This window comes from Microcebus murinus, chromosome 11, assembly GCF_040939455.1.
Source record: "Microcebus murinus isolate Inina chromosome 11, M.murinus_Inina_mat1.0, whole genome shotgun sequence".
In the NCBI taxonomy this organism is placed as follows: domain Eukaryota; kingdom Metazoa; phylum Chordata; class Mammalia; order Primates; family Cheirogaleidae; genus Microcebus; species Microcebus murinus.
Window position 1 is genome coordinate 42,149,613 of NC_134114.1, and position 15,003 is coordinate 42,164,615.

The window sequence follows — 15,003 nt, forward strand, 5'->3', positions numbered from 1 at the left end:
AGCTCTTAAGGCCACATTACCACCTTATTAACAAACAGTAAATGATACAATCAGCAGAACAATGGGCCTTTGAGACAAACATTCATTAAGTTCCACAGAGTCGGTTCAATTATAACCTAAGATAACATGTTCAGAAACACTTAAGGCTAGAAAGAGAGAAATAGAGAGTATTTTCTCTTTGAAAAGTTATGTTCCTTTGAATTTAACTAAAATGTAACAGGATGGTAAAATGCAACCTTGGTATTTTTCTTTCCTTCAGAAATATGCCCACATTTTATAGAGAAAACTATATATTGAGGTTCTGCAAAAAACAAAATGCAATTTTCACATTAAACATGGATTCTAATGTCTGGCATTTCTCTTAGTGCTTGCACATAATTATCCAAAATTGCAGTTTTTCTCACAGTGGTTGCTCTGATTCATTCCACATTGCATGGCCCTCTCACATAGGTGGTCTTCGGCACCAATGCTCATAGTTGCCACCTTCCTTCAACCAACATGGAACACTTGGCCTCTCGTGCCTCATGGCATCAAATGTATAAGATTTAGGTCGTTATTCGGGCTTCTTTCATCCTCATTTTCTATATTTTTATGACTGCTTTTTGCAGAGGCACATTTGCTGAGTTGGCGCCTCACAGGTGGTTTGGTTTGTGGCATATTTTAATAGCTACGAAACCATGGGTTCAGCGATTGGGTTGCAGTGAGTTACATAAGGCATGTGCAATTCAGTGCACCAACAAGATTTTCCTAAGACCCCAGATGACCCAGGAAACTGACACACTGAAGGGAGTGCACCTCACTGAGTATCTCCATGACAAGGATGCACTTATCTTGAAGGATGTGCCCTGACTCTTAAGGCTGGTGATCTGAGGAGAGCAGATTTGGTAATTATCCAACTACATTAAGGCACATTTATTTCTGTTGCCTTTTGGTTCATTTTATTTTGATTTGGTTTGTTTTCTGTTCTTAGTAATCAGGCCATTTTATGAATACTTTGGCAAGCAGTGGAAATAGATGTTTTCTCTAGGAAATTTTCAACCTTTCAAACAAAGCAGAGATGTTATGGACATTATAAATTGAATTAAATGTGGTTCCTGGTCCTGGGTTGATGGTCATAATCCTTTTTCTTTTTCTTGCCACTCAGTTTAATTTACTTGGAATGAAAGAAATGAGTATGAGGCGCCAATGGTAATGAGTTGAAATTCTGGGCCTTTAAACACAGTCCTCTCTGATCTGGGCTTGTTTGCAACCCACCACTTCCAGAAGTACCTGTCTGTCATTGGCCTAGGAAGATAAACTCCAAATAATCCAAGTTCTATTTATCTCATTATTATTCATAGTTTATTCATTCATTCAACATATGTATCGCCCATATGCCAACACTGTGCTTTGGACATCATGCCCTAAGACAAAGTGTCATAAAATTCTGTGCAAATACATATTTTGGCATTCATTTTGCAACTCTCCATGGATCATGAGGCAAAATAAGACGAAGCACATGATATCGTTCACTTATTCATGAATTCATTGTCTTTTTGTTTACGAAAAACATTTATTGAGAATGTACTTTGTGATAGGTACTGCATCAAATGTCAGTAAAACAAGGATAAAAGATACAGGATAAAAACCACCAGGAAAAGATGAATTTGACTACAAAGGTATTTTACATTTAACAAAAGGACACAAAGATTTTCAGGTACAAAGATGCTTGCAATGTTATTTTTAATAGTAAAAAACTGGAAATGACCCATAAGTCTATCATTAGAGTTAAATGGATTATTGCACATACCATAACAGAACACTATGTCTCTGGTCATAAGAATGAGATAGATCATTATCTGTATTTAAGCCCATACAAATAAATTAAAAAGAGTTTGGTGCAGAATAGTATAATATTTATAATTACTATCTGGGAGGATATATAAGAAACCATTAACAATTTACTTGGCAGTTATGACCAAGCAATTAGCACTGGCACAGGTGAGCTCTATTTGCTATCCTGCTCTTTCACGTGGTAACACTGATGGTAAGTGTTACCATCAGAGATGTGCTGGTCCACGATCTTTGAGTATGTGTATACAGACAGAATTAGGAAGAACTGAAGATCAGTGCATATTTTCAAAGGAATAATTTAAGAAGGGCAGTAGCAAGGGGAAGGTAGGATGATGACCAACTTGTCCCAATTTACGCAGGACTTTCCCAGTTTTAGTACTGACTGTCCCACATCCCAAGAAATCCCTCAGTGCCAGGCAAACTGGAACAGCTGGTCACCATGCTTGCCTCAGGGTTACTACAGAGGCTTGTGCGTGAGCTGTATGCATAGAAGCTCAGGTACCTTTTCTCCTGCCCACATCCTGGTTTCCCTGTAGCTCTGCCCGGATGCCAAAAGGTCCCCCACAATTTCCCATAGGCAAAAGTCCTATTGTGAAAAAAATGGGAGGGGAGGACTTTGGATATGGCAAAAACCCTGGCTTTCCTTTCATGTCTGTCCTTTGCTGCAAGGATTTCTACCTTTGCTTTGGTAATGTGACCCTTTGCATTACAATTTCTAAAGCTACATATTTTTCTAAAAAATTGTGTATAGTTTTACAGGAGAAAAGAAACTATTGTGAAAAAACTGGGAGGGGAGGAATTTAAATATGGGGAAAAAACAGTTATTTGTGAAGTGAGGAATAATAAATCCAAAAAGGCCTTCAAGGCAAACAAAAACCCCATGGTATGGATGGGAAGGGATAAAGTAGAATATGTTAGAAAAACTGAAACGGTATCTATGAAATTTAGATTAGGGCATTTTATGGGAAATCTTTTAAAACAAAGCACACCAACCCCGAGGAGCAACTGGATTAAAAGAAGTAATCAGTAATTTATATGCTTCTGGCACTTTCCACATGACCCGGATTACTCTGGTGGGAAAAGCTGCCCAGCAGCAGCAAACATAAACTATTCCCACTCGCAGGTGCAGGGCTGCCGTAGGCACAGCCGCCCTTATCAGCCCTAACAAGGTCAAAGGAAAAGTCCCTGGGGAATCTCATTGTTTACAGTGTCCATGGCAAGAGGGAAGCCAAACACTGGGGACACATGCTACTTCACTTTGGTCCCTGAAATTGGGTTATGTTTCAGATTCGAGAAGGGCGTCAGAAGCATAGCTGTTTAGTGCATGTGTTTCTCATAATAGCGTTGGTATCCATTTCACATATATCCCCACAGGAACCGTTTACTGAAGGAAAGCCGGAGCCATTTCAGCTTGATTACATTTCTAAGAATTCCTACAGAGAGACAACCTCAATATTATTCATAAGCCATCTAGTCTCTCGCCTTTAACATTTTTGCCCATTTAGGGGGTGGAAGTGTTGCTTTTTGCATTGATAGATTAATAGCTATGCCACCTTTTCCAAAACCATATTTATTCTGCCCTCTGGACCATTCAATCATTCAACCAATATTTGCTAGGAAATGAGTGGGGCACTGGAGCTTCATAGATGAATAAGACAGAGTCCACTCTCAGGAGTGAAGGGTACATTAGGAAAGACAGATAAAAACAACTAATATTATGACATTGTAAGATGAAAGGGAAGTATGAAAGATTTATGGAACTCCACAAGAGGAATGCTTAAACTCGGGAGGAATTCAGGAATAGCTATCTCCAGGGGCAAGTAGATGTCCTGCAAAAAAGGTGAGGAGGTTGAAGAAGGTTTCCAGGATGACAGAACAATATGTGCAAAAGTTACAGAGGTGTGGGTGTTTGGCTCAATTGGGAAACCATAATCTGTGGGCTGGAAACAAGGTGTACTTCGAAAGAAGGGGACACATGCAGGGGTAGGGCCTAAAGTGGTAAGTGGGACCAGAGGACTAGAGGACGAAGAAAGAAAGTGTTTTCATACTTATTGAGCATTTATTTTGCACCAGGTTTTTTTACATTGTGTATCTCATACAATGACTCCAATGATCCCCCTTAATGTTCATTGCTCCATTTCACAGGTGAAGAAACAGAAGATGAGAAGGGTTATACCTGGGCTGAGCCACTATTTGAGGCCAGGTGTATCTAATATTAAAGCCGTTGGTAATTTTACCACAGAACACTGTTTCCAGGTAAAAGGTAAAGAAGTTTAAACTTTACCCTGAAGGCACTGCAGACTCTCATGGTCAGAATTGTACTCTAGAAAAAATTACTCTGACAGTCATTTGTAGGAGGAAGAACTGAGGCTTTTCCTAGGAGAAGAGTGAAACATTTTCTGCAACAAACGTCAATGTTTACTGGCACATACTGAAAAGTCTAGGTCTGTTTAGGCTTTGATGTTGTCATAATTAGATTTATGCCTAGAAACATGCGAGTCTGAGATGTAAGTTGCAAAACTAAAAATGGTGGATTCCAGAAACTCTGACTCACCTTAGAGGGGCAAGAGGTTGGGGCATGGGCACAAGGGTAAAATAATATCACATTTCCAAAGATGAGTAACACAATTAAAGTATGTGCAGATTCAGCCCCTATGAATGGACAGGCTGGCTAGAAGACATCATTCCTCTTGAGGCAACAGCTAGAGACGCTGGGAGCAGATGGAATAGTTACAACTTGCACTTGTGTAATTACGTCAGAGGCTTACACTTCTGTCAAATGATCCTACCGCTTTAAAAGTTTGAGATGATGCCTGGGCTAAGAGCTTTCTTTAGCTGTGTGTCTCAATGTGGCTATAAATTTCAGTCAAGTCATGTCCTGCAAACTGGGTCTAATTAAAGAACTCGGGAATGGGAAGTGAGGGGTGAATTGAGATATGCATTCAGAGATGGTAGAGTTAATGTATTTCCTGGATTGAAAGTGCAATGGTCATTATAATGCCTCTTTGGGTTGGAAATATAGATCTTTATACATACATTCATTTTGCACAGACAGAAACAGTAAACCAAAAATAGGGAGTGCCAAAGTTCTTAAACGAAGGAATACCTTATATTAAAGCTCTAGTAAAGAAGGCTAGAAACTATTTTTGAGAAAATTTTAAAAAATGTTTCAATGAAACTTTTGCTACTCAACGTTTATCAGAAACAGTAACAAGACATCTGCATTCTAGTAGGTACAAGTGTTTGTACCAGAGGGTCAAGATTCTGAGGTGGCAACCAAACATTCTTATCATAAAGATATGGTTACAGGAACTGGAGGAGAAGTAATTCCTTGATGTGATTCCGTCATAAAAGGTAGCAACTTTACATCTTAAGGTCAAGAAGATAGTCATTCATTGAAAGTTGCAAAGGTCTGGCTAGATTCAGGACTCTGATCAAAGTATTCTTTTAACGGTAAAAATTATACATACATATACATGTTCGACTTGTAAAGTCAGGAAGAATCCTCTATTTCTAGGGGCCAAAAAGAAGAGCTAAAAACCATAAATGGATATTTTACTTAAGTTGTAGAAGGAAAGTTCCAGAAGTTTTAGGATCCATAGGTGAGACGAAAATGTAGCTGGAAGACTAAATGACAACCTGTGTAGTGATTTTTAAATCTCTAACAAAACACATTTTTTACAAAGGTTGTTACCTGAAAATCACAATGAGACAACCATTTGTTTGTATTTATAAAATAAAAATATTCCAGAGAGTAATTTATAACACCACGTCCCTCAGGTCTAGCTAACCTGCCTGCCCAAATTAGTTGTGTTAGCAGTTTTCAGGCTCTTCACAACTAGAACTATCTTACAGAATCATTTAGGCCACACCTGTGTTTCATTAGTGAAGCCTAGAGATGTGAAATATTTTTTTCAAGGTCACATAGTCTGTTATTAACAAAGTCAAGACTATGGACAATTTCAGGATCTTGCTCCTTGATGTTTTGGTGTTTCTGAGGAAGTTCCTGAGAGGACTTTCCTGGAAGATTAATGCGGGTAAGAAGCGACCCGGTGAGGCGCCAGGCCTCCCACCTCAGGTTCACCTAAAGCAGGTCTGCTCTGTTACAGAGACTTGTATGCTGGCCTTCTTTCTGAATAACATTTACTTGAAAAAAAACATCTCTTCTGCAAAATGAAATTTCAAAAGGAGCACATGGTGGACCATGCTAACATATTGAGCCTGTGGCAGAGAAGATGTGGTGGACACGAGCAGATAGTCACATGGTCCAGGAAGCCAGAAGAACTATGTCCCTCTCATCTTGGAATTTTCCCCAGCTGTAAGTTGTTGACTTTTGAGAGGGGGCTTTAAAGGCAATATGGTCTGGATGTTCTTGTAGTTACAGCTGCAGGAGTTCCCTTCTGACCTTGGGAAGTTTTCTAATTATTCCCTTGTTTTCTTCCACTGTGCATGGGATGCGGTTAACTTGTATCTCTGAAGGCCAGCCCTGACTTTTTGTGACCCATCTACTTTCAAGTTAGGAATACAACTTCCCGATCTGGCCCCACCCTGTTGTCTCTGCACAAGGCTGGAAACTCAGGTAAATGAATGAATGAATTTCAGGCTGATAGAAACTGCAGGAAAACAGATAAGAGGTAAGAAAAATAACAATGGTAAAATTACAAGGGAATAGAGTCCCTGATATCAAAGGAAGGCAAACGAGTTCATTCCAGCATTCCACTAGCCCTCTTAGAAATTTTTATGATTGCCTTCTCTGCTCTCTGTTTACAATTTTATTTCTGAGATGCACCTCATCATTTCCTATTTATAAAGAGTCTACAAATTTGGTTTCCTTTCTCCCCAATCTCCAGTTTCCTGCATCACTTTCTCTCCTCCTTCAATTCTCATTGCTAATGATGTCACTTAGGTTTAAAATAGTTCTCCACACTATGTATTATTCCCATCTCAAAGCAAACTTCAGATTGTAATCTTCAAAGTCTCTTACACAAGTTTTATTCTAGAAAAACTGACTTCAGGCAATTACTGATTGACTTGACTTCTTAACAAATTTTGCCTAAAGGTGGTCCCTTTCTGGAATCAAGTTCTCAAATTGGGCGGGGTGGGAGAAAATATTTTCTATTAACACTTATATAATTTATATTTTTACTTCAAAGATTATCTTTAAAATTTTGTTTTACCAGTTATAAAGACAAAAATCTCTTTTGCAGGAATCATTACAATGAAAAGATCTATATAAAATAAGACATTTTAAAGTCAGTTTCCTGACTAGAGGTCTTCAGAATTCTTTCCTGAAGGTATTTTTTAGGGGAACCCAGAAGAAAAGTTTTCTCATTAAAATAGAAGTTTATAATGGCTATAAAGAATGATCTATAAATAACAGATTATTTGGGGGCTAGATGGAAATATAAAGAAGCATTGAGACATGTGTTCTAAAATTTATATTTATGAAAAATAACATTTCTTAATAGAGGTTCCACCAAGGCACTAAGTTACTTTTATTTCCTTTATTTTCCTTCACACTTTCCTTCCTTCTTTCCATGAATACTCAAATCCTCAGTTATCTCTAAACTTTTATTCAAATGCAAACCGCATTCCCTTTGACTGGTTTATACAGTAAGACTTTCATTTGAGAAAACTAAAATTAAATGTCACCATCAATAAATCAACTAAAGGATCAAGTACATGTATAGCATGACCAGAGAAATCAATTTAAGACAGGGATTAAGAGGTTATCAAGTCAGCCTGACCCAGTCTGGACTCCAGCTGCACCTCTTACTGTGCACATCCTTGAGTGAGTTAATCAAAGTAAACCACATATCCTCCTATTAAAATGGGGATAATACTATCTCCAAGCCTAGTTGTGAAGATTAAGTGATAATTTGTACATGAAAAGCTTGGACTATGCCTGGGATATAGTTAAGTACTCAGTAAATATTACAATTAATGTAGTGTTGCAAAACATAATATTTCATATTGCTCCTATCATTGCAAAGTGATAAATCAAAGAACATTCTGATATCCTACCTAATTAAGAAAATGAATATTTGAGCAATATTTTAATTCATTTGCTTCTATTGTTATTTACAATTATCTCATTCAAATGACATTTTATAAAAAGTATTTGATGCCCCAGCTTGACTTAGTTCTAGACCTAGGTCTTGCAACCAATAATGAACTGATGAGCTTTGAACTTGGGAAAGCTCGTGATAGAATCTAAAGTTCCCACAGGGTTGATGTTGGTTCACTGCCTGTCACGAAGTACAACTTTGTCCCTGAAGCTGGCCATCAAAGCAGAGTAAGGCTAAGGTACTTCAGCTCCTTCACAATCACATGTTTTCACTTTAATCCAATTATAGATGCTAGTCACATGCTTTAAAGATCAGAGATCCAAATAAAGGAACCATCAGGGTTTCTCTATGGCTTATGAAAGAGAAACATCTTTTATGACTTTACTAGTCTAATTTTCTATTGTTAAAGAGAAAACAGTTCTCTTTGTCCTTAACTAAGGCAGCCAGTTGTGTAGAAAGCTAAGTGTGCTGTGGGTCAGGAGATGTCCGTCCTGACCACTCGCCAACCACGACTTCTAGAAGTACAGAGACCAGTCACTGGCTGTCTCTGGTTTCACTTTCCTTGTTTCTAAAATAGACTCCTTGCATTGATGATCTGTGAGATCCTCTCTAGCCATAACAGCCTATGATTTTATACCAAGTGACTTTTCCAGAAGAACTGGAAGGTTGTAAATGATGGGTTCAGAGAACATAAAATGAGACAGAGTAAATACACTGTGCTTGTGTGACCCCAGGAAGCAAAGAAAAACAATCACAAACACTATTCACTAGGTTGTTCCATGAGAAAAAAGATGAGGGGGCTTTGAATATTAATCTTTATGATATTTCAGCTATTAAATTAGCTTCAAAGTTAATTGGTTCATATAATTAAGGGCTTTGTGTGTCTTAAGCTAGCATTTGTTCAACACTGACAAAGTGTATAGAGTTTATATCTAGGTGCCATGGAGTATTAACAAAGTCTGGGTTCAACAATGTCCATTCTGCAGGAGCTTGCAATCAAGGAGATGAGTAAAAAAATGCAGATTTTAATATAAATTGCTTAAATGTTTACATATAAATCATATCAAGCCAAAATACCAGCTTTGTTAAGTTGACTAACCAGGGATTGTAACTTAAATGGTTTATATGTTTAACATAGGTCTTTGGATTTCCCTTTTAGAGACCCTACCCCCTTCAACAGTTAAAAAACTCCTATGCAAGAAGCTGCTGCTTGTTGTTTGATAGATGGCCTTGCTCTTTTAAAGAGATGTTTTAAAATAATAGGTTGTTTTTATTACAGAATATATATCTATTAAAGATAAATTGGAGAATGCAGAAAATAGACTTTTTTCCTTAAAGAAAATAAAAGGTAGATTTAATGAAATGACCATTTTCATGTTCAAAGGTCTATTTGCTGAAAGTTTTTTGTGTGCTAGGCACTGTCCAAATAGTCTAATTTAATCTTTGTAATGATCCATGGTATTATCACCATTCTACATGACAGAAATTAAAATGAGGCTCATGGAAGTCCAGTGATTTTTCTGAATTTACCAAGTTAATAATTTGGGCATCTGGAATTCAACCCAGGGCTGGTAGGCTGGAAGGCTTGTGCTCTTCCTAATCTTTCATATTTCTCATTCTCAGTGCTTCTCTGGAATTTTGCTTACAGAAAGAAGGGGGCAGGAGCTTTTCACCTCTGATATGCAGAGATTATGAGAAAAAAATCTCATGAAATATATTCAACAGTTTGGTTACTAAAAATGTACATCCATCTTCCTGTATGATTTTTTAAAGAAATCAGATTCCCAATGAATGATTTTAAATGCAATTTTATATTCACCTATAATGAATGTATCTTACCTAAGATAGAAGAAATCTACTGAATTATGTAGGAAAAACACTATCTCAGAGATGCAAAAGGTATCCATGAGAATATGCTTGATTGCCATAAAGGATATATTATAAGTAATATTATCAAGCACTAATTGAAAACTGCTAATTTCATTTACATAATTCCATGTCTGGCAAATTAGGTGGTGTTGCTAATGAACATATACATATTTACAAACAGTTAAGAAAATTTAAAATATGTGTCTGAAGACAAGTTTAGTAGGTTTAAAAAAACAAAATAAAATGTTCTTATTTTAAAGAACTGAAAAAAATATACACCTAACTGTATGTAGCTTTTCTTATCTTTTTCTATAGATACCTTATGAAATAGTAACTTAGTAAGATCCAATATTTTCCTATTTATATTTTTAAGAATGCTAGCCAATATCTATTTTGCTTGTACATATATAAGATGTGTTTACATAATATAAAATAAGCCGTTAACAACTGATCCTTTCTAGAACACATTTTGAACTTTGAAGCATAAGAATCTATTATCTTTTAAAATACTTTCAATTTAAAAAAAGAGTTCTAGGGATGGGCAGTAATTACTACAGACAAGGTAGTATGGAAATGTAACACTTTCAAAGTCACCAAAGAGAGTCATTTCTTTCAAGTTAGCACATGAGTTAGTGTTGTTTCAAGAAATGGAAATGGTCTGACTCACTTTCTTCTAAATCAAATAATGCAGTCCAAAGCAAATTGTTGAAAAGGTTTTGATACTTTTATTTCCAAATTAGATTTGGAGTTTCTTCTTATTCAAATTTTGTTGAGAGCAGAGCAGTAGGACTTAGATGGATAATTTAATTGGATAAGGCTCCCTACAGAAAAAATGGCAGAAAACAATTGTCTACTGCTTTATTTCCTGAGTAAAAAAAAATTACCCTAATAAAAGAAACAGAAACGCTGAAAAGAGCATATTCAACTTAGAATTATGCTCCTCCTGAACACCTTCTTCACATCTCTGGCTCATATAACTCCAAAAGTTAAGAATATATGGCAGTTCCATGTAAATTTTAAATATTGAATGTCTTTGCAACTTCTATTTTAAATATTCCTTACAATACCACAAAAAATAACAAATTCTTACACTGCAGTTGAGTGGAGAGGACAAAGACTATATATGAAGAGTGGGAAAAAAAAAGAGTACTTGGTTGAATTGTAGGAGGCTTTTTAAAAAAGCTCAAACATTGTCTAAATCTTCAAGTTCTTCCTAAGATGACTTCAGTTTTGAATACATTGATAAAACTCATTGCTTGTCAAAGCTATCTATGTCTTTCATTGAGTTGGGCAGTGATGTGACTGAAATACCCAAGTTGGAACCCGGCATCAGCAATCTATAATACAAGCTCACCTTGAGTTTGACTCCCAAAGATCATGAATTTTGATGCAGTTTAAATCCCTACTTCTTTAACACTTCTCTCAATAAATGGTATTTAGAATTTCTTATGGTCTTGTTTTTGTCTCCATAATCCTAAACCGGATTTAGAAATACTTATAAAGTCAATGCAAGAGCCTTAACTTAGTAATTGTATTTCCTATCATTAGTTCTTTTGCTAAAGTTATGATGTTTATCTCCCATAAAGTATGGAGAAATATGGTATTTGATCAGGTTAATTTTCACACAAAATCCTATTATTTGAATAGCTTTTCATTAACTTTACCATCCTTTAGCCTCCATACTCTTCCAAGTCAGAGAACCAGTTATGAATACCTCCCATACCATACTGGGTCCATCACTGTGTGATTTCTTGGTATAAAGTTTAAACGTCTTCCCAATCCAACAGCCACTTGCATCATTTATATCTGAGTTATTTCCTGCTTTTCTTAGTAGAGAGATGAATTGATATTCAAGCCAGTAATTTTTACTTGTTGACTTAGTCATGTCATCAATAGAGGTAACTCATCCTCAACTAGGAAAAAAATATGTATTTTCCCAAATTACTGACATCTACTTTGTTGGGATTTTGGTGGCAGTGACTTTAGAGTCCTGATTCTACAATGTGTAGGTTGTGTTTACTTCAGTTGAGGGTAGAGGAGAAAAACTATATTTGAACAGTGAGAAAGAAACACAGACTTTTCAATACAACTTGAGAACTTTCTTTTTTTTTTTTTTACTGTAACTCCTCAAATACTATCGAAACCATTTAGTTATTATTTATCTTCTCTCAGCTCTAAATTCTCATCTGTATCATGAAGATGGTAACAACATCTATATCTCATCCTTTCTGTATCATGGAGACAATAATAGACCCACCCCTCACACAATGTGGAGAAGGTGAAATAATAGCATAGAAAGTCTAGCCTAGCACCTGGCATGGTAAGCACTCAACACAAGTTATTTGTTATTATTTTAATTGGTTATTCATTGTATTTTACATATAACCTGCTCCTTCTGGAATAAATCCATTACCATAAAGATTTTTTAATTAAAAGAAACTCCATAGACGATAGATTATTCAATAAAAGTCTACTGGAAGTGAAACAGTTTACCAAAACCAAATATATATGTGTGTGCCCTTGTGTGCATATATATTTTAATAATTGGTTTTGTTCTAAATAACAGTAAACAAAATCTTTTCATTACTCTGAAACCACATTTGATTCAAATACAATAATGATATTTAAGTATTGTTCAAATATTGACCCCTGTTAGGCTGCGGGATCCTGTAATGCTTGTGCCCAGATTGGGCCTGGATGTCAGGACACAAATAGGAGATACCAGACTTATTTGATAGTAGTGGTAGCAATCCTTGCCTACACTTGGCAATCAGCAGCTCGTAGAATTTGGTGCTTTAAGTAACGGTATTAATTATTTCCCTCCCCATTTTTAGTACCATTTTATCATAAACTGACACATCTCATCAGGCTTTACTAGACAAAAAAGCAAACAGGGAACTAGATTCGTAAAGACCAGTAAAAATCAAAGTGAATACTCTGCATTTGAGTCCAAAACCAATTACAAACTCAGTTTGGTTAGTAAGATATTTCTTAATCATTCAGGGGTCAATAGGAATTGCTAAACCCTCCTTTCTAGAGTGTTAAGCTCTTTCACTAAAGGACCACATTCTTTCAGGTGCTATCTTATTTGGAATTTAATTTGTCCTAACGTTCCTCCAAGAGCTGTTACAGCACACCACATTGCTGTATCCCATTTAACTCCCAAACCTCAGAGAAGCTGGCTGCAGCATCAAACAACACCATTAAAAATACCACAAGGGAACCTTGGAGTAGGAATTTCAGGCACAAGTTACAGCCTAAGGACAAACAGGGGTTGTAAAGAGCTTGAGTGATATTGGGATAGGGACTTAGGAGAATTTCAGAGTCTGAAAAAACAGTCCTTAAGATTTTCATGTTGCTTCCTAGGGCTGCCTCTCTGTGGTCTTTGTACATGTTAGTTTAAAAACAAGGATAATGTCTTTCTCCCTCCCCCTTTGAATTTTTCTTGTCAATAGATTTGGAACCAAGTGTGACTACAAGTCAGAATGGCTTGGCAAAATTTTCCAAGAGGAGGTTCCCTATTACTGGGCCTTGCAAAGGAATAACAGACTCATTAGCAGAGATTTTTTTGTTGTTGTTGTTAACCTGGATATTTTTATTGTGCCATCTAAGCAATTATCTGGAAGTTTTCAGGTGAAATTCTGACTCCAGGAATTAAAATGCAAGTGCAGAAATTAGCATAGCCATGGCTACACAACAGGATCCAGGCATTTAGAATTTGAATGAATGTTTTGGAAATGAAGCAGACTGAATGGATTAGTGGTAATTTAGAGTCCTGCCATGTGGGAGGTCCAAATTCAGAGCCTTAGAGATGGGAAGATGTTATAATTGTGGTAGTGGCAGCCTCAGAAGAGGTGGCAGGAGTAGAAGAGTAAGAAGGAGGCGGAGGAGGATTCTTCTCTGGGAAGGAGAACAGAAGGAAGAGAAGCCAGTGCTTGCCTTTCAAGCTGTGCAATAGAATCATTGCAAACTAAGTACGATAGCAGCGGAAGAAATGGCTTTGGGCATCAACTCGCTCATTCTCCTTGATTGGCCAACCTGTCTTTGGAATTTTCTACAGAAGATCCATTCTGCTATACATAAGTATTTTTTTCCCCATGAAATTCCAGAAGCATGGGTAGAGTGGGCTTCTGGTCTTGAACTCCCATAAAAGTTTTCCTTCACATAAAATACTTCAGTTTGAAATTTTACATTCAGGATTGGTTATTTGATTAACACAATATATGTCTCCCTTCTCCTAACCCCTAGATTATAGGGGCAAAAGACGTGGATAATGCTACTTTTTGGTCACCATTGTAACCCAAGAGCCTTCCTTAGTGCCTGGAATATGGGAGAATCTTAAGAAATTATTTGTTAAAAGAATGTTGTCCCAATATTAAATAAACTAAGTCTGGATATCTAGCCCAAGCACAGACAATTCATGGGCTTACCAGTAGCCAATGAGCTATAATGAATGTCTACAATAAAAAGTTATCTCATTGTATTTGTAAATTTGTAGGTTCTAATTGCAGTATGGATGGGAAACTGCAACTAAGGCACTTGGTGTCAGGAGAAGTACAAAAAAAAAAGTCTGTAGATGGCTTGAAGTAAAACTGGGGGGCCAGAGAAGCTATAGCAAGCCATGTGCAAACTTTGACAATGAGCAAGCAGACATTATGAAGAGCAGAGAACTATCTCCAGAAGAATAAAACAGACCAGATGCACAAATAAACAAAGTCAGAATCCTGAGAAAGACATTGTATCTTCCACAAGCAAAAGTGAAGTTTCAGGTCTCTAGAACTGTGATGATTCCTCAAAAATTCCACACCTTAGTCTACCTTGTGTCCATGTAAAAATAACACCTATTTTGATCTAGTTATTTCTGGTAACCGAGCTAATCCAAAGAGGATGTGCCATATGGTGATGAGGGACCTTTGTGTATTACTGTGTGAAGAAAAGATGCTTCCTCTGTGCCAGTAGCTTGGGAATCTGGAATCCTTTCCTGGAACCCTAAGGGTGTTTCCAGGAAAACTCATCAAATAGCTTTGATTCAAGGCAATGAAACTCTTCTGTCCCGTATTGGCTGGTTAAAAATATGGTTACTTGAGTAAAACATGGTTTTGTTCAAAGTGCTACATCACAGTGTAAATTTGAGCACTTACTGCAATGGGCCAAAACATAGGAATTGTCCTTGGCTTGGGTCTCACAGTTCTGCAGCTGGTTTCTATCTGCTGCCTCGAGCTCACTTCCTGTG

The 15,003-nt window shown here is 36.8% G+C and overlaps 1 protein-coding gene across 7 annotated transcripts in view; it reads right to left on the bottom strand.

The window, feature by feature from the left end:
- PDE4D (phosphodiesterase 4D) overlaps positions 1-15,003 on the bottom strand; it is a 1,055,987-nt gene that overhangs the window by 152,861 nt on the left and 888,123 nt on the right. Inside the window, exon 7 of one of the 7 annotated variants that reach the window (XM_076008354.1) lies at positions 587-14,998. The exons of the other annotated variants lie outside the window; for them this stretch is intronic. Coding sequence (XP_075864469.1) covers positions 14,874-14,998 — 125 coding nt within the window. The 3' untranslated portion in view covers positions 587-14,873. Of the gene's footprint in view, positions 1-586; positions 14,999-15,003 lie in introns of those variants that run through there. 7 annotated transcript variants of the gene reach the window in all.